This window comes from Micropterus salmoides, unplaced genomic scaffold (genome assembly GCF_014851395.1).
Source record: "Micropterus salmoides isolate LMB-PRFRI ecotype aquatic unplaced genomic scaffold, ASM1485139v1 Ms_hic_scaffold_11, whole genome shotgun sequence".
NCBI lineage: Eukaryota > Metazoa > Chordata > Actinopteri > Centrarchiformes > Centrarchidae > Micropterus > Micropterus salmoides.
Genome location: NW_024040152.1, coordinates 13975427 through 13995599, shown reverse-complemented (window position 1 = coordinate 13995599; position 20173 = coordinate 13975427). Strand labels below are relative to the sequence as shown.

General features: G+C 42.8%; 1 protein-coding gene across 3 annotated transcripts in view; it reads left to right on the top strand.

Moving 5' to 3' along the window:
- LOC119897390 (nectin-2-like) overlaps window positions 1–20173 on the top strand; it is an 80756-nt gene that overhangs the window by 17422 nt on the left and 43161 nt on the right. For all 3 annotated transcript variants that reach the window (XM_038711057.1, XM_038711058.1, XM_038711056.1), the window contains exons 2-6: window positions 12840–12949; window positions 13815–14064; window positions 16110–16403; window positions 16550–16667; window positions 17347–17495. In XM_038711057.1, coding sequence (XP_038566985.1) covers window positions 12840–12949; window positions 13815–14064; window positions 16110–16403; window positions 16550–16667; window positions 17347–17495 — 921 coding nt within the window. The remainder of the gene's footprint in view (window positions 1–12839; window positions 12950–13814; window positions 14065–16109; window positions 16404–16549; window positions 16668–17346; window positions 17496–20173) is intronic.

Here is a 20173-nt window from a genome sequence, read left to right as displayed (position 1 = left end):
GTACAAATCCCCCCTTTGCTCCCCTTTTGCATTAGGTCTCAATGGCAAAGCGCAATAGAAGATATGCATGCTGCGTTTAATATGACACAAATAGGAGCAATTCTTTGGTGCGTGACAGAGCACTGTCTAATTACACAGAGGCTGTGATATTGAAGGACCCGTCTGTCCTTGAAGTTGGCCACTGGAGCATGGCAGGGCTATCTCGGTCTGTTCATGCCCCCGTCTATCTATCCCTCACTTTTCAATCCTTTATCTGTCACTCTGCCTTAAGGGGGTAGATGGTAAACAAAGGCGGCTCCAACTCAATGTAATGACAACCTGACAGGGGACGGCTTCAGCAGCTTGTGTGTTTTCGTGTGTGTGCGTGTACGTGTGCGTGCTCCATCTTATGATCTCTGGGAAGTGACTTCAGTCTGCTAAGAGTCAGATCAATTGTAGCATTATTGTGACTGCAGAGCCATTACAGGCTAAAACCAGGGTTCATGCTGTTATTGAGGGGAAACTCTGCTGTTAGTCGCTCAGATTGTTAAAGGTGTTCAGGACGCCAAGCTGTTTGTACTAACAGAAGTTGGAAGAGACACCCCCCCCCCTGCTCTTAATATGCAGCCCCATCTTTAAATAGAGATTGGTTCTTGATTGAGTTTTGATTTTTCATTAACCTTGTTAATTAACCTAATTGTTTCATAGATGTATTCAATTTATTTTTTTACTGATAGACAGCAGAGGATTCCTGTGAACGGCATTGGACTCTGTTTACTTTTCATCATGTATACTGACAACTACAGAACCTGTGGTTGCCTCAACTTCAGGGTACAGAACGGAACCATGGTTCTTTATGGTCCATAGAGTATTAATAATCTACAGGGCTGGAACTATAATTTTTATTGTTGACTGTTGAGTATTTATTTTGATTTGATTTTGAAAATAGCTAATCAAAATTTCCCAGACGTGACATCTTCACAAATATATCTATTTTATAATAGTAGAAAACAGAGAAATGCACCAAATTCTCATATTTGAGAAGCAAGAGCCAGTAAATGTTTGGCATTTGGGCTCAGTAAATAACCTAGATAATTAATAGCACAGTAAGAGAAAATCGTTTCAGCCCTACTTATCTATCCAAAGCAAAAGGACTAATTTTAGATTTAACAAACACAATACAGGGTGATTTGTTAACAAATTAGTCCAGTTAAGTGCTTGACAATCAGTTAAGGTGTGATGTAAACACAGTAATGGTTAAACCTTGCAAGCAAAGACTGTCTTTAGTGAAAATGAGTCAGTACAGTTAGTTGTAGTCCCTTTTAGCAGTATTTGCAGTCTTTTGACCTTATCTGCAGGTTTAATAGCTTATCGCTAAAAGACGTAAGCAGCCTGAGTATTGTTCACACCTTTTTTGAAGTTTAGTGGAATGAAACACAGGGACTTTCTCTTGTTGTCAGAAATTATGCACACACTGAGCCACTATAAGCAAGCTCATTTTTGCTGCTGTCATCAGTGTCTTCTGCTTTACTTGCTTCTTAGAATTTATTTCCCTAAGGCTGATGATACACGGGGCAACTTTTTGTGCAATGTTGCTGGGCAATCTTGCTAGTGGCAAGTCCGACTATGTTTTTAAAGGGTAAGCGGCGGTGCGGTTGCGGGTGGAGGAGTGGTGGGGGAAGGTGATTATGGTAGTAATCTTTACTTATTACCATTGACGGCAATGTTGTCCAGCATGAAGGCTCTAAAAATTGCTCTGTGTATCATCAGCTTTAGTCTTTTATCTCCACCGGCTGTTGAATAGCATGTATAGTTTTTGTTTTACTCATTTATTGTAAAACTTTAACTTTGTCTGATTTCTTTTTCTGGGTAGTTTATGTATTATTTGAGTTGTCGTGCACAGTTGCCTTTGTATGGATAATAAAAGTTATTTTGTGTTACTACTGTATATAAGTGTAGAAATATCCTCCTTTTTATTATTTTTTCACCTTGACTGTGGCTATACAGCCAGCCACACCTTTTCACTGTAATTTGTTTAGATTTATTATTAATACTGACTAGAGAGGAAAATTAAGTTATCTCCTTGAGCTGTACGCCTGTCTGTCTATAAATGTTCATGCATCCATCCGTCCGTCAGCATCAAAACAAAACACCATGTTCTCAAGGCAAGTTGTCATAGTGACTGTCCTTCAGAGAATTATCAAAGTTAATCTTAACATTCAGTACAAAGGGAGGAAATGGAGGAGGGTGGGAGAACAACCCTGAGCATAACCTCCTCCCCTGCTCTTCTGCTCCGTTGTACCTTATAGAAACTAAAGTCCAAACCTTCGCTCAGTTTTCCTTTCTTTCCCTGTTTCATCACCTCCCTCCCTCTGTATCACCTTTCCCCTCCTTTTTCATGGGGGGAACTGATGGGAGGTATGAGTGCCTCCTGTTGAGGTTTCAAGACAATAGGCCAATCACCTCTGCCCTCACAGCTCACTGCAGACCTGCGGGAAAGAAACTCTCATATAGTGCAGCTTTTCTGACATACAGAGCGTGGTTTCTTTCTGCTTTTAATTGCTTCACTTATCTATTGTCCTCCACTCCTGTTGTTTTATTTTATTATTTTTTTTTTTTCTGTTCTGCTTTCCTACATCCTATCTGCCTGATGTTTACTAATTGTTGTTGTAAATGCAGGTGGACTAATCAGCTCCATGTATCTCTGACAACTGAGCAAATATGCTGCAGTATTCTTGGAATATGAGTCATAATCATAATAAATCATAACTTTTGCTCCTGTGTTAGCAATACTTTTGCAAGAGTAGACACACTGTACTTTTTAAAAAAGTGGTGGGTGTCTTATTTTGGAACATGACTCGCCTGTCCTCTTAAATCTTTCCCTGTAGACTTCTTTTCCGTGCTCCCACATAGACTTGCCATCAGTAATTCAATCCAGCTGGTTATTGCTGGGTGTTGTGGCGGACACAGTCAACAGTTTATCATAATATTGGTGTGCATCTCCTTGTTTGTTTGCTTGTGTTGACTGACCTTCTGTCTTCCATATGGCCAGCATTGATTTGGTAACAAGCTGTGTGATCCTCCTGACAGATTGACTGTGCTATTAGCCATCTCCCTCATATCACCGTACTGCATTTTAATCCTTTAATGTGCAGTATAAATTGAATTGGTCTCTCACCTCCTTAGCTATGAATGAGCTGTGTGTTGACAGTGTTGTTGACCAATGGGCTCATCAGTAGTGGGCTGAGTGGCAGTCCTGACACTGTGGGAAGAGCAGCTGGGAAATGAAGTCCCCCCAAGGTGAAGTAAAGGTGAACGGTGGCTACAAAAAACCTGGAAACACAGCTGTGTTTGGGTCCGGGGGTTGGGTTGTCATGGAATTCCTCTCACTTTAACAGGCGGCTCGGTTTTTAATTCAGGGGAAAGGATCACACCCAGCCTGAAATATCCTCTCTGACACCTCGGTAGACTCTCGCATCAAAGTGTTGTTAGGGAGGCGAAAATAGGACGCATAATCACATTATGTTAACAACTGACATACTAAGGGACGGATGTATAAACACACACAGCTTTATATAGGAAATGATGGATGAAGAGATAAACACACACATGCACAGCCCGCCTTGGACAATTGTAGAAGTACCTGGAACTTTTTTCCAGCTGTGCAGTTCTGACTCAGCCTGATCCTTTAATTCATGGCTATTTCCAAAGTGAGATGCTGCTAGAATCTGGGTGTGCATGCACACATGCACACACTTACAAAGTCATTCAGAGAGTAATGTCTGAAGGATTTTTTTTTTTGGCGAGCTTACTGCTAGACCTGATAAAGAGGTGCAAGGCCTCAGCATACATATATGGGAAATAGACTGAGAGATTTCTCCGACACTGACCCTAGACCTGTCTGAAAAATGTTTTCCCAAAGCCTCAGATTTACATTTCATGCTTGCCCACTGACTGCAGATCTGTCACTATGGGCACCCAGCAGTAAAACCCAAAATTACATGCAGGGCTAAAATAACATGCCCAGTACAATGACCATGAGGAGCAATGGCACATGGGACTAGAATGAAGAAGCGAAACAGAAAAAGAACTAGCAGAGTAAAAAAAAAAAGAAAAGTAGTCAAGGAAGAGCAGAATGAGCCAGAGGGATGAAAAGGATTTATTCTGAAATGAAAAGACAGGACAGGGCTATGGCACAGAGGGGAGGAAAAAAAAGAAAGTGAGCGATGCTGAGAGAAGACGAGAGCTGTGGAGGTAGAATGATGTGCAGGGCCCGAGCAGACAAAGCAGAGCCAGGAGCGGCAGGGGAGCTGGGTGTCTGTCAGCCATCCAGCCAGTAAGTTATACAGTCACTTATTCAGTGGGTTGGAGCGATGGCAGTACAGAAGCAGTAGTTATTTGTTTGGCTCAGGAGAGCTATGCCTTTTCTGTCCACAGTAAACTGCATGTTACCAGCAAGACTTTACTGCCCCTAAACGGGCACAGCGCAAAATGAAACCGTGCAATACCATAAAACTGTGGTTGTGTCCTGGTAATTTTCTTTTTTTATGTTTTTTGCTTTATACACCCTTACTTTACACAGTTGCTGTGTTTCTTCATATCCCAGAGTCCTTCTTTATTGCAGTTTTCTCTTTGACCACTCCTTCCCTCATTCGCTCTCTTTCCCCTGTCTCTCCTGGGTCAGGTACAGTGTAGATGTTGGTGTTTATCAATAATGAAGAGATAAGAGGAGGAGGAGAGCACACTGTTTTCGTTCTTACCCAGGGATGAATTATTCAACCAGTGGAGAGCAGTACCTCTCCACCCTGTGTGTGTGTGTATACGATCGTGTGTGCTTCTGCGACTGCCTTTCTAAATGTGGTTAGGCTTTACCTGGCAGTTTTACGTGTGGAAATGTGTTTTGTCTCGCCTCGACCACACACACACACACACACACCATGTTGACTACTTTGTAAGTTGTTTTTATCTCATATACATGGTTTTCCCTTATCTTGTCAGATGGTAAATGATTAAGCGTGTTGTGTATGTTATTGGTTTGAAGGTTCATCCAGTTGCGAGGTGCGATACGCTGTAGTAAAACAAAAGAACCCTCTATGTATGTTTGATGGATGACTCCTGTTTTTCCCATTTAATTCAAACAAACCTGTTTGACCGCCTGAGCTTGCTAGACCTGAAATATTGTGTGTTTGTGGTATGTACCTAACTGAGAATGCAAGATAGAGGATGAGGGAGGGATGTAGGCATGGGCTAATGTTTATGCAATTTCATATTAAGGCCCTGCAGTTAAATTGCTAGATCCCATTGTGAATTCTTCTTTTTTGCCCCTTACCTCTTCTTCTAGAACTCATGCATCCTGTTAAGACTTAGTCTCACAGCAAGACTAAGGTCATAGTTGAGCTTTCGATACAGGAGGTTGGCCATTCAAGCTGAAGTGCACACAGTTTGGAGAGTATAAAACAGTTTTTTAAAGGCTTTTTAACTTCCCTGCTGGGTCTTTTTTCATTAAGATGATGCACTTAATTGAATTGGCAAATGCTTATTTTTGCAAATGATATTCGCTCGAGTCCTACGGCACTGTTTGTTATAAACAGGCAACTAAATAGGAATATGCATCAGTATACAGATGCACGTGTGTACACACACTCACCAAACACACACACCTCCCTGTGCAGATTTCTCCTCCAGCTGTTCATTTCTCCTTGGCACTTTGAAGCCTGTTCGTGTCTCCCTGTGTCCCTCCCTCCAAACCCCTATTTCTCCTTCACTCTCCTTCTGTTACATTTCATGCGTTCCTGCCTCCCTTCCTCATTTCTGCCTGTGCCTGATTCGCCTTCTCTTTCCACAGTCTGTGTTCAGAGTCAGTTATCAAATATTTCATCATGTCGCTGTGAACAAAGTGAAATGTAGCACTCCCTTCTTCTTGCACCTTTTTTTATCTGTCCTGTTGCATCACAGGGGTTGGATTTTTTACCTCCTGTCTCCTGTATGCAACCTCGCTGTAACACCATACCATTTCATTATTGTCCTTTATTCCATTTCCAAGTTGATTGAACATCAATGGTGATTTTTGAGTGCAGATCTCATGTCTGTACAGCTGCCCTTATAACTGAGATACCTGCCTTGAAGTCTTTTGAAGTGTGCTTCTTCATCAAACCAGCGTTCTTTTGACTTGATTGTTCCCACTAGTAAAGCTTACCGCATGAATGGATTATAATAGGATGTCACCTGAGAAGTCCATAATGAGCAGTGGCTACTTCTAAATGTAGCTTTCCCATGTGCTATCGATTGGCCCCTTATAGAGAGCCCAGTGGAAAGGTCAATGAGAAGACGAGACACATCTCAAGACTTCATTTCCTAGTTTTATTCTTGGCTTGTCAAACTGCCTCGCCTGTCAAAGCTAAGCTGCATTCCCACTCTGCTTCTTGCATACCAAAGTATCCACATCTAAGTAAGTGTGTGAGTGTGCGCGCGCTTGCGCAGTGTATGCTTGTTCATTGTAGGTTTGTGTCCGTGCTTGCGCAGTGTGTTCATGCACATTCATTGGTGTGTGTGTGTGTGTGTGTGTGTGTGTGTGTGTGTGTGTGTGTGTGTGTGTGAAGGTCAGAGAAACCAGTGCTGCAACAGTGTCGGGTAGCAGCAGCAGACAACAGGTTCTGGTTGGTGCTGTTCTAGACTGTAGCTGATAATGGCTATTTGTATACAACAGCAGCAGTTTGGACATGACAAGCAGCAACGGCAGTGTCACCGTTTTTCTTTGGACACAGTAATGGCAACACCTCACAGAAATCACAGTTATAAGGGCAGCTAACACAGGCGGGCCATTTTAATTAGATTGTCAGATGGCGTATGTCAGCTTTAATACACATTTGACTGTCTCTGCTTTATGAGCTTTCAAAGCTACACAAGTAGCTAGTAGTAGGAGTTCCTTGGAGATCAACAGTCAGCACGCAAATTACAGGTGCATCAGTCACAAAACATTATTGTGGTATCTATAGTGATGAAGGGAACCGCATTGAAAATGTTGTGATGAAGAACAGTGGCCACAAGCTATTGCTCTTCATGAGGGATAGACAGGTCAGTTACAAAATATTTGGACATTCACTGTTCAAAAATTGGAGGTCTATTTACATAAAGGGCTATGACTCCCACACAGGAGGTGAACACTATGGAAGTAAACACTCTCAAAGAACCTCAGAGTTGGAAGTCAGCACTTTAATCTCGGTTATTGTTTCATTTCAAGTCCATTTGCTGGAGTACAGAGCCGAAACAACAGAAAAATGTGTCACTGTCCCAATACTTACAAGCTCCTCTGTACAAAACTAGAGTCCCAGTAATAATCGCTGAATTGAATCGGCGTCTCTGTGCCAGTGTCTCAAAAGAAAAAACAAATTGCACATCGGGAGCGTCACAAAGCAGGTTTTTGGCAGAGCTTTCATTTAGAAACCACTTGTATCCAAGGCCAGTGCACAAATAGTCAGACACTGTTATACTGAGAATAAAGCCTAGACTATAAAAATGTGAAAGATCATACTTAACAATTTTTCAACACTCAAATTCTTGTTTGGGGGAACTTTAAGGATGACATTTCATGTGTTTTTGGCATTGTTAAACATAGTAGTGAATATCTAATAATATGGACACTCAATATGCATTTACTATGGAGGAGGAATTTTATGGCATCTTGTCCAAGGTACACCATGTGTTGACTGAAAGATGATAATCCCTCCATATCACAACTGTACAGTTTCAGTGAATGATAAGTGACAATAAATAAGTGATGCAAAACCTAGCATTTGTAAACACAAGATCTAATGGACGTTTATTATGCATTCAGCTCAAGGATAATTCATGCATGGATTGGAGCTGTTTGTAAATGTGGTGAACCTGTGGTGGTGGCAGCGCAGTGGATAAGACAGATGCCTTTGGTGTGAGAGACCAGGGTTCAACTCCCCACTGTAACCATCCACCATTGTGTCCCTGAGCAAGACACTTAACCCCTAGTTTCTCCAGAGGCGTGCGACCTCTGACATAAATGGCAATTTTAAGTCACTTTGGATAAAAGCGCCAGCTAAATGAATAAACCTAACTTGTGATTAGTTGTTGATATTATTTTGGTCATAGGCAAGCATCATTAAGCCAGTTGCAGAGGTGATTATAAACCACACAGACATTTTTTGTATTGTGAAGTCTGACCAAAATGGGTCTTGGATTATCAAAAAAAGAATCTCATTGCACTACATCACAAGTGCCATCCTCGCATGTCAAGTCATCAAGTTTGAAAGTTGGGCTGGGAGACATTCTAATTCCACTGTAATAAAAAGATTATGTTGGAGAAAGAAAAGTCAGTGGCAGATTCCATCAGGACAGAATTGTGACGCCACACCCTGCGTTCCATACAGCCTGTTTCAAAGCTATTATTCTTCAGGAGTGGAGAGGGTTGGCACAACAATAGCAACAACAAGAGAATAATGGAAATGGAGAAATTCACACAGACCTGCAAGAATAATGAAAGCCCAGCATGCTTGAGACAGCAGTGCACTAGAAAGGCCCAAGGAAAACACACCCACATTTTCTTTTCTCTTTCACATTCAGATGCACATACATACGGTGAAGCAAATCAACGGGTCGCAAAATTAAAGGGAAAAAACAACAAAGTGTTTGGTAAGGTGTTGGGCCACAACATGCAGCAAGAACAACATTCATGCTTCAAGTCTCTGGAACAATATTGGATTACTGGAATGCCGTTCTTCCCAAATATATTCCCTCATTTGGTGTTTTGATGATTCCAAAATCTCCCATAGGTGTTCAGTTGGATTAGGATCTGATTACTGCGAAGGCCACAGCATATGATTGACATCATTTTCAGAATCATCAAACCATTCAGTGACCCCTCTGGGCACAAGCATCGCGGTCATCAAATGTGCACAATTTCCAATCCTACTTACTGATAACTTTCTTATAGAATGCAAGATGTCACTTTAGTCACTGTTCCTATTCCTATCGAAACACTAGCCAGTTCAGCAGTCTTTGTGACTGAATCTCCTGCTGTACGTGCCCCAACATTGAACCCTCTTTCAAAGTCACTTAGATCTTTTCCTCTTATCTTGATACAAAATCAGAATCAACTGGGCCTGCTCAGGATTTTTATACATGCCACAGAGCATGATTGCATGTGCCACTCCCGAAATAACTTTTGGTGTTATTTATTTGGAGATACACAATGCACATGGATAGAGTGCTTTATTGATCACTAGAAGGGGAAAATGGGACACGTGCAGTGCAGGAGCAATGTTGACCGATAGTCTTGTCATCCTTGGTCTCCTTGGTGTGGCTTTTTTGTTGGAATGAGTCTCAATTTGCATTGTTTTGCCTTGTTCATAAAAGTTATCATCAACATTCTTCCATCGCATACTGTCGGCTTCTTGAAGCTACTTTACATGACGCCCAGAAACAATTTAATATACACTGTGGCACCCAGCTACAGCAGACACACACACAATAAAGTGCTAGGAAGCAATCTTCAAGAACACGGAGAATGGGAAAGCTTCATTCTAGCCCACCTGATGGTGCATAGCCACTAGCTTGATTAAATGGCAGAGAGTCAGTGAGCTCTGAAGGCCATTAGATATTTTAGGTGATGGCCCGCACTCCCTGTCCCCCTGACGTTGTGCTATTCTCCACTATAGCGGGGATCAAGCAGAGGACATGAATGTCATTAGCCGTTGGAGTCAGCCAGCTAGGCAGTGAGGCAGGCGGACACAAGCTGATAAGCGCATGTTCGTTTTATAAGCCACGACTGGCTCAGATGGGCTGCAGAGAAAATTACGATTTTTGCGTTTTTTTTAGTCTCTCTCTCTGTCTCTCTGCCTCTCTCTCTCTCACACTGACTGACTGACTGACTGACTGACTGACTGACTCCTAGAGTTTCTCACAAGGTCAGGTGTGGACTCTGCCTCTCACTGCTTCATACCTCCCGCTCTTCTCTCCTCGCTCTGTTTCGCTCTACCTACCACCCATCCCCAACCCTCTCCATTTTTAGTTTCTCCCATCGCATCTCTCTTTTTCACATGCTTCTTCTCTCACTCCCCTTATTTCTCTCTTCTAAATGTCTCTGTTTTGTCCCTCAGCTGTCTTCTATTAACCTCACACCGTCTCCCCTTCGAGATCCTCCTCTTCTCTCACCACTTTCTCTTTTCACTCCCTCTTTCATTCTCTATTCCTGGCACTGCTTTCTCTTCACACACTTTCATCCCCACTTTCCTTACACCCCCTCCCCTCTCCTCTGCTCTCATCCTTCATCACTTTGGCATTCCCAGGCTGTCTCTTGTCTCTTCCTTTCATCCTTCCATCCTCCTAGCATGCTTCCTCTCCTCCTTCCTTCCTGATTCATTTTCCTCTTCACAGACGAATGGTGGGAAATATGGAAATGTCAGTGTGACCAGGCAGGAGATCAGAGAAGACTGTGTTAATATGGCAGGGCTGTCGCAGCCCCATCAGCACAATGTGTGGGTGCGCATGCACATCATGTGGGTGTTAAAGACATAATGATAGGTGACAGTACTTGAGGATGTCAAAGAGGGTAGTTTGTGTGTGCATGCATTTGTTTGTTCATGTGCATTTGGTTTGGTGGCATTTCTTGTATGTTACCTGCAGGCAGCAGAGCTACTGTAAAGTAGAGCAGCGGTGACACAAGGCTTCTGTTCTCACTCTCCTCCCCTCCAACCCTCTTTTTCTTTCCCTCTGTCTCTCCTCCTTTTTTCCTCAGTCTTACCCTTGAACCGTCTTTTATTCTCTAATTCCCTCAGTTCCTGTCTCCCTCCGCCTCCTGTCTCTCTCTCCTGTTTAATATGACCACTGCTTTCTAAATATTTATACTGACAATTACTATTTCAAATGCAGCCTCCCCTAAGCATTTCCAAAAGTCTGATGTGTCTTGTACATGCACACGCATGCACACGTTGACTTTTTCCACTCTGTGTCTGCTGTTCTAATGACACCGAGTCTCTGAGTCTTCAGGACTGGGGTTTGGGGACTATCATGGAGGATGAGGGCGTGCAAGTCTTTGTATGTCTTGTGTGTAATATTCATTTCCCTGGGGCTATATAGAGTCTCATAAGGCCAGCCAGTCTCTCACCTGAGCTCTGGCAGGAGTTGACCTGTGTTGGCTCTCCTCTTATTGCCTCCGAATGACAGACAACAGGCCCAGCTTTGCTCTGCCCCCATATTATATGTGGACACAATGGCTCTGCATGTGTTTGTGTGTGAATTTGCACATGTACACACAAATGAAATCTGAGTTGGATTAATTTATCTTCAGTGCCAGATTGTGTAATGACTTCTGACATGTCAAGCTGACCTGTTCCACATACCCCAATCAAGACTAGTAATCAAGGCTTTCCATAACCCTTCATCCCCTTTCCCCATGCTCTGCTACATCCTTTGGTAACCAGAGTACAGCTCCCATTCCCAAAACTAATCTGTTGTTAGTCAGACTAGTTCAGGTGGATTGACAAAAGGTTGCAGCTTGATCTTCACTAAATGCTGCAGACATTTGAAAGATCACTGGGTAGGAGCTTGAAGTAAAGATGTCATAAGATGTACACGTGTATGAGTGTGTGTGCACATGCTTTTGTGTGTCTACTTGTACAGATATGCTCGTGTATGTGTGCCCGGGGGAGGAGTAAGCTGTTCCTCTTTCCAGCAAAATAAGTCTCTCTGCTTCTGCTCCCACATGCTGCTTAGTGGTTGTCCAGAGGTTCCTCTGTGGCTACAAGGGGGTTGTTTTGTGGTTGTAAATTGGGCTGGTCCTGGGAGAGCTGGTGTTATTCTAGGAAAGGCTTGTTTTCCTCCACTTTCCCACTCAGACTTTCGCTTCTTGCACCCTCTTCTCATCCTCTATTGATATCTCAGATCTCCCTAGAGAAGAGAAGGAACGGTGTTTATTGCTCATCAAAAGAGATAGACAGCACTGCCCTTTCCTCTTATCTCCTACTATCCAATGGGGTGGGGGGGTTCCATCAACCCTTCTGATCATAATAGTTTCAACACAACACCTTTTGGCTCAGCATAAACTGGTGGAACTAGTTCTTCAAGTAATAGTTTGACTTTAGGGTAAGCTGTGTTTCACTGGTGCTGTTGTATGTGTGTAGCTTTCTGGTAAACTCATTGTGAGCACACGCACATTCGCACACAGCCCTGGCTGCAGACATTTGAAGTTGTGTATCCGCAGGTAATCCACTCTTACTTAAAACAGGTGCCATCTTGCTGACATACACTAATGCGCGCTTACTCATACAAGTAATTACATTTTCACAGAGACCTGGATTACACACACACACACACACACACACACACACACACACACACACACACACACACACACACACACACACACACACAGATTGTCGTTCTAAAGCTCCTTCTTTCTTTCTGATTCTCACACGCCCACTGACACAACACACCAAGAAAAGCATATTTATTTTGACTCTTTGCTGTTACACAGGAATGTGTCGTCGGCACAGCAAATGGCAGGTTATAGAAAAGCATAACCCATACAGATGATTTATGACCATGTGCAAAAGAGAACGGGCTTTCGTTTTCTTTTTTGTTCCAGCACACATCCCCTTTTTTTCCGGCCACTCAATCCACACACACGCAGTCATGGAGAGATACCAGACTCTTGGCCTACTTGCCTGGGTTCACTAATGCTGTCCTCTGTTGTACCAGACACTTCCACACTGTCCTCATTTATCATCAGGAGGCTCTGTACCAACACGATTCCTCAACTCCCTTACCTTGTCCCCTCTCCTAACTTGGAATGGAAGGAAACAGACATTAATCTCTCTCTTTGTTTTTCTTAGGAGTGTCAGGTCAGCGGGTGAAGGTAGAGCCAGAAGTGTCGTCATATCCTGGCCAGACAGTCAACCTACGCTGTGCATTTACTGATGCCACTGGGATTCAGCTCACAATGGTCAGATTGCACACTGTCTGGATACAAGTGTTTTCTTTTTTCAGTTAGAATTTAATTTGTTCTTTATACCACCACACACCAAACTTGGTTTGTGGTATGAAATTCTAATAAAAATGTCAGTTTCATCCTGAAATTGTAGCTCATTGTGCTGACTAGACACAGTAAAAATTGTTGATATTGCTTGTGACTACGATTTGCTTTCTCAAATGAAGCGAATAGACATTGGAAATTAAGCAAATACACAATTTAATATTTGATTAAATATGTGAGTATTTTCTTCCTGTAAAAGTATTTGTCAGTTATGCATCAACCAGATCTTGCAGGTGTGTGAAACAAGGTCGCACAGATGGACAACAACAATTCATCACAATTAAAATAAATATAAAATGATGGTACAGGTCCATGTGCTGTCTTTACCTAGCACATTAAACCTTAGTCTAACAAATCATAGCTCCCAGGAATGATCCTAAGGCTAGTAACAGTTTTTTTTATTACATTTAGGCTTAATGTTTTATTACTCCAAACAAACAATACTAAGCTTCATTTTGCTTTAGGGGATTGAATATGGTAATGTGCACACTTCTTAGTTGCATCTCAATGAAGTGGGAAGTGCACAACCCTGCTTGGTTCCGCTAGGAGCAGCTGAGAGAGAGTGCAGCTCCTGAAAAACTCACATCCATATTCATACCTGCTCCACTTATTTGATTGTGATGCTGTGTACATTGCCCCATGGAGTTTACAGCAAAATGTGAATGTCTTAAAATGCTCCCGTGTCGCTTATCAATGCCATGATAAATGAGGCCTGTTGTTTTTCTCAGTCACTGTGCGCATCCTAACCACTGACCCTGTATATCCTCGGCCACAGGTCACGTGGATCTACGAGCCGAAGGATGGAGAAAGGATCAACATCGCTGTGTTTCACCCCAACTTTGATCCCAACTACCCCGACTCACCAGTGAAGGGCAGAGTCACCTTTACACCCAGTCCCCCAAACCTGGCCAGTCCCTCAATCCAGATAAGCGGAGTTAGGATGACCGATGAGGGAAAGTACATCTGCGAGTATGCTACCTACCCCAGTGGCAACGAGCAAGGCATAACATATCTGGTCATGCTGGGTAGGTCACTCTGTATATGTATACTATGTATAATGTCTATATACAGATAGGTGACAAATTATAGGTCATACTGAGCAAATGAGTTTAGAAACAGCAAATTCAGATGCTTTCACACTGTGCATGAGGGGACATGAAATGGTTTGATGTAAAATGTGAATACGGCCTTTATAGGCTCAGCCTAAATGAACACCTATTGGATATTTTGGACTGACATTTAAGGCAGCAACCAGGAGATCCACTGATATTTAACACACATAAGAGTAATATTACTCCGACAAAGGACAAAGGCTATGTTTCAGTCTCAAGCTTTCAGTTTTACTTTAAAACTATTGTTGGAAGCAGGTAGAGATACCCAGAAAGCTAATAAATATAAAAGCTTGAGTCCAGAACAGTGCCTGCATGTTACACAGTGCAATGAACCATTATTATGGAAAAAGAATATCTTTTGGAAGAATGTTTAGTTTATTTTACTTTATGTGATAGAGAATATTAAATCACACAGAACTACAAAGATTTCGAGGGGGCTACTATAAAGTCCAGAACCTACTGTATTTCCATAGTGGTCCGTGATGGAACAATTTCAAAGATGCAGATGTCCAGGTAACTAGGCTACAATACTAAAATCACTCCACGGTAAACATCCAAAACAGAAAATTACATTTTTGTTGACATTATGTCTGCCTGCCTGCACGCACTCTGCCCCATGCACCCATTGCGCCTGAAAAGAAAGGCCTGCAGTTTAGGGGGTTGGATTTTTTCGGTTATATACAAAGTCTAGCTGTCTCTTGCTAGTTTCTCCAACATTGCCTCCCCCAGCTTTAAAAGTCTTTAGCCTGTTGATATAAATATTATGCACCACACTGGGTTGTAGGTTTGCCTCTGAAGGACTTGCAACAGTGTTAAATGCTACCTGTAAAATTTGTATATTAAGAAAATTACCATTATTTAAGCCCAAATTGGATCTCTGTTAGGTACAGAGGAATCAAACCCAATACAGCCCTGTTCTGAAAGATCTGTAGTTTGTTGAAGAGGTTTTCCCTATACTTTCATGCCATGAACGAAATGAGTAGGACAGGATTTTATTTTAGAGAATTGGCCAACTGTCTTTATCAAAACTCTTTTTCGGTGTTCCATGGTGTTTGTCACTCCAGTAGAGTTTCTAGGGACTTGTTGAATCTGTGCCAAGGGCATTGAAGCATTTATTTGTTGTTTTTTTTCCTTAAATTTGTTATCTATCTGTCAACTCTACCTTGCTTACTATATATATAAATGCAAAGTACTCTCCGCCTACCTCTCTTTCTCCCTCACTCAAAGGTAGCACGCAGGTTAAAAGCATGTCCAGCTAGCCTTAATTGCTATTAAAAGTGGTATTGTAAGATCAATTGTGTTCTTGTTAATGCAATGGAACCATTGGTCTAACCTTGGCCCAGTGCCTTTGCTACGCTCACTTCACTCTTGAATGCATCATACCTCCCTGCCTCCCCTCGGGCACTCTATTGATCTGGCTGCTTGTCATGCCTGCTGTCAGCTCCTGTCCTCCTCGCTCTCCTGATCCCATACCAGTATCAGAGAAGGCAATTGAGGAGTGAGGTAGAGTCGAGAGGGTGGGGGACGACAGAGTTCATGTAGTGATTTAGAATTTGTGTATGGAAGTGCAGTAGACCAGTCAGGGAAATAGTTAATCAGTTGCTGGTGATGGGGATAGAGAGGGAATGCATTAAAGAAATGGAGGGAAAGTGAAAGAAGATTTAGGGTTTGGATGTGTTTGCGCTGGTGCTTGTAATTGTTTATCAATGTAGGCCCTGGAGAGAAAAAAGACAGAGGAGAGAGGGTGAGCGGGGGGACAGATGATATTTGGAGATGGAGGTTTTGAATTTTGTCAGGCTGGTTACTCAAATTGTTTATCAATAATGGTTCACATTATTTTATCCCTCAGCTGTCTTATTTCCATTTTATCTATTTCTACATCCTTTAATCTTATCTCTGCCCACTCTGTGTCTCTTCCTCTCTCCATCCTCGCATCACTTCGTCCATCCGTCCATCAGCTAAGCCTCAGAACTCAGCCTCCATCGTAACAGTGGAAGCAGGCACTAATCCGGTTGTTGTGGCACGCTGCGATTCTATGGATGGCCGCCCCGCTGCCCAGATCTCCTGGGTGACCACAGCCAATGGCAATGCGACAACAGTGTCTAAACCGGGTGCCAACAACACTGTGACAGTGAGCAGCGAGTACCTTATGGTTCCCACAGCAGCAGACAACGGGAAAGACATCAGCTGTGTGGTGGTGCACAGGACACAGGACAAAGCAGAGAGCTTCCCACTGAAGCTAGCCATTCAATGTAAGACACCTATCACTTATTATTCCCTGAATTTCTTTGCTGTTCACACTCTAACATGATTGCAACCTTTCAAACATTGGAGTGATTATGTGAAGTCATTGCTATTTTTTCTCTTCCCTTCTGACATCCATCTGTCCTTCCCCCAGACGCCCCTCAGGTGACAATAGTGGGTTATGACAATAATTGGTACTTGGGTCGTACAAATGTAGTGCTCACCTGCCAGGCTACCGGAAACCCCATTCCGATCTCTGCCCAATGGAAGACGTAAGTATCAGCACATTCAGCATCTCTTTTGTGTCGTAGTCTCTTGCTCGGTCTCTCTTTCCCAACATCTTGTGCTTTCTCTTTCTCTCTCATTTTCCCTTCCTTGCCCTTCTTTCCCAGCCCCACAGAGCTGTAATCAGTGCTTTTATTATTGCCACTACAGCCCTGTGCACTGATTATGGAGATAGCCGTGTAATAATTCTCATCATGGACTTGCGATTTAACCCTCACATAATGAGAAACACAATATAACTCTCTCTCTCATTTTTTCTGTATTATCTATTAATACAACTGTGACAAAATTAGAAAAGTCTGGAACTTTAAACTGGGAGAGATGAGATTTTGGGCCCGGATCCAGCAGTTTTGATTTTCCTCCTGTCTCCATTTTATTTTCCTCCACTATGTGATAATGGATTGCCTTTTGAGGAAAGAGGAAACTGATTAGTTTTACAATCAGTTTCCTCTTTCCTCAAAAGGCACTGCCGATCAAGATTAGTGGAATTTGATGACATTGCACAATACAGCACATTTCTGTAAATGTACATCTGTCTCAGTGCTCTCATTGTGCCCAGAGTCAAACCAACCACAATCCAATTCTTTCCAATTCAATCCAATTCTTTTTTTTTTTTTTTTTTTGGCCTTCTCCCTTTCTCATGCTGATATGCTCATGTCCCTGCAGTATGTCTGGAGAGATGCCAGACACGGTGCAGATCACAGGCAACGAGCTGAAGATACTGAAAGTAGATGATGCCGTCAACACCACTTTTGTCTGTGAGGTCAATAACCGCATTGGGACCGGCAGGGACCAGGTCACAGCCATGGTCAGAGGTGAGTTAAAGGACACAAACAAGCACACACTGCAACACATGTACACAAAAAGTACAAATACATAGCATGTGCGTAAGCATTTCTCAAGATGTAGGGCAGATAACACTTAAAAGCATACTTTAACCTGCTTGGAGTACAACATGTTGGGTGTTTGTCACAAGAAACAAGTAACAGAAGTGATATTTTTATGCACCTCTCTGTGATATGATGAATTAACTTTAGAATTGTTCCTGTCATTACAAATCCACCCATCTGCTGCTCTAAGTAGGTTAAAACCAAGACGAAGTGTAATTTGTTACAAATGTCCTAAAACACTGATAAATTGTACACAGCAAATGAGTCAGTAAAGCAGTGAACATTTCAGAAGTGAAATGAAAAACCCATTTGTGGCTCACTTGGGTCTCGTTCATCATCTAGACCTTCCATGGCTCGTATATGAAAACATTTATATCCTGTGAACTGATGAACTAGAACCAAGTGCACTTTTGTCACACATGCTACATTTCCTGGTGTACTGTACTCTCATGTCTTCCCCAGGGATGCATATTTTACCTCACATGTTACATGAACACACACATACACCACATACACACGTACCTTTTTGCTGAGGACTGTCTTGGGTGTGTAGTGTAGGGCTAGAGGGTCCCGCTGCTCTGTCCATGGTGTGTATGTATGTGACTGTTTAGACTGTGTATGTGCATGCACTTTTGCGTTCTCCCCTTCAGCTTTTCATCTCTCTCTTTCTCTGTGTCAAATTAAGAATGCACGCTACTTTTCTATGTCTCCTTGCATGCACTCAATAACACTGTATTATCAAAGTTTCTATGCCTCAGCGATACCCAAGGCCGGTCTACCCGCCTTGTACATCACATGGAATTTAAAGTGGTGTTTCACAAGGTTTTTAACGGTAGCTCACATTGAGTGGTGCACTTTGACGATATGGTCCTTCTCACTGATTTTTTTTTTTTTTCTTCTATTTTCCTAAAATGAGAGAGCAGTTTGCCCTTCTAAATTCATGATCACAAAAGCGACTGAGTAGCTTCTCAGCGGTACCCTTGGCCATCAGTAATGACAGGAGACTAAAGCAAAGCAAATGAGCAGTGTTCATTAGAGTCAGTGTCTTGAAGATAAGGCGGCAATCACTAAAAGTGATACATTTGTCTCGCAGTGACAGTGTTGACTTTGAATTGAAGTGGATTGTGTGTTTCCTTGGGTTTAGCTGAGCGCTGATACACTGTGTCTGTCTGTGTATATATGTGTGTTTGCTGGTTCATATTTGTTATATGTATATATTCAGGTGCATGCATTTTTCTGTGTGTTATATAGCTTGTTGTACCGTCTCAGGTCTCGGAGATCCACCATCCAGAACGTGCCAATTAGGATGGAAAACAGTCCACACTTCCAGTCATCCATGTCATTCATGTTCCTCAATAGTTTTAGCTGCCGTCGTTCCTGCATTTCACCTCATGCAAAATACATCCTCCTCCACTCTTCTGTCACATGCCTGCACTTTACCTGAAGTTATTTACTGCTGACATGGGGATAAACCTGGCCCGTAATGGGGAAACAGTGCATTTCTCTAGTGGCTACATTTTAAGAGCAACCCAGCTACTTCATGCCCTCGTTTTCTTTCTCTTTTTATGTCCTCTTGCTCATTCTCTCCTTATTTCTCTCTCAGCCCCCATCTTTCAAGTCCCTTGGCTCCTTATGGTGCCACAGCATGCGTCACCACTCCTCTGGGGCCACTCTGCACCACTGCATAGTAGTGTAACTGGCTCCTGTAGCACTAAGGATGTCACCATCTCCTGCTGTGTCTTATAAGCAGCGAGCAATGAAGATACAAAGATCCAGGGAGCAGAGGGAGAAAGATGGAGGCTGCTGCTTTTAGACTAAAAAGCCAGGGAACGTGCACCAGGATAACTCAGTGCCAGCATGCAATCCTCACACTACGATTGTGAGAGAGCAAAGGCATGAGGGAAGGAGGGAGAGAGCGTATGCTGACGGCATTTAAAACTCCCATGGGAATCTTGTGCCACTGCATCCTATCTCCTCTGCTATTGGCCTCCACTATCTCTCAGCATAGCATGTGTCTGTCTCCAAGCCTCTCAGAGCGGATCAGTCACCCTTTGCTGCTTCAGCTTCTGGCTGCTTCTCTCCTCATTCCACCATCCGTCCCTTTCTCACTCTGTCTTTTATCCTACATTTCCACTCCTATTCTTCATCCCACTTTTCTCCTTATTTTCCCTCCTCCTTTTTCTTTCTGGTCTCTACCAGTGTTGAACTTCCCACAGTTTCCTTGTCCTGTCATCTCCCTCCTCCATCTCATCTTGCTCTCTTGCGGCCGACCACCTCCTCCCTCCTTCCCACTCCTCTCTTACTCACTGTCAGAAGAGGAGGAGGATAAGATGTGTGCTAAATTTGCCAGCAGTTAAGAGGTGACTGAGGCAACCAGCAAGTGTCATAATGAAGGAGGTTTGTAGATGGCAGAGAAATGGCAAGAAAGAAAGAAAGAAAGAAAGAGATGAGTCAGTATTGGTTGAAGTGAAATGAAAGAGTGAATGATGGTAGAAACAGACCGAGAGAAAGATGTGTAATGACTCCAGATGGGGATGCGACGCAGACCTGTGGAGGCTAATGTGAATGTGTGTAGACAAACAGGGCTAAGAGGGGCCGACAGG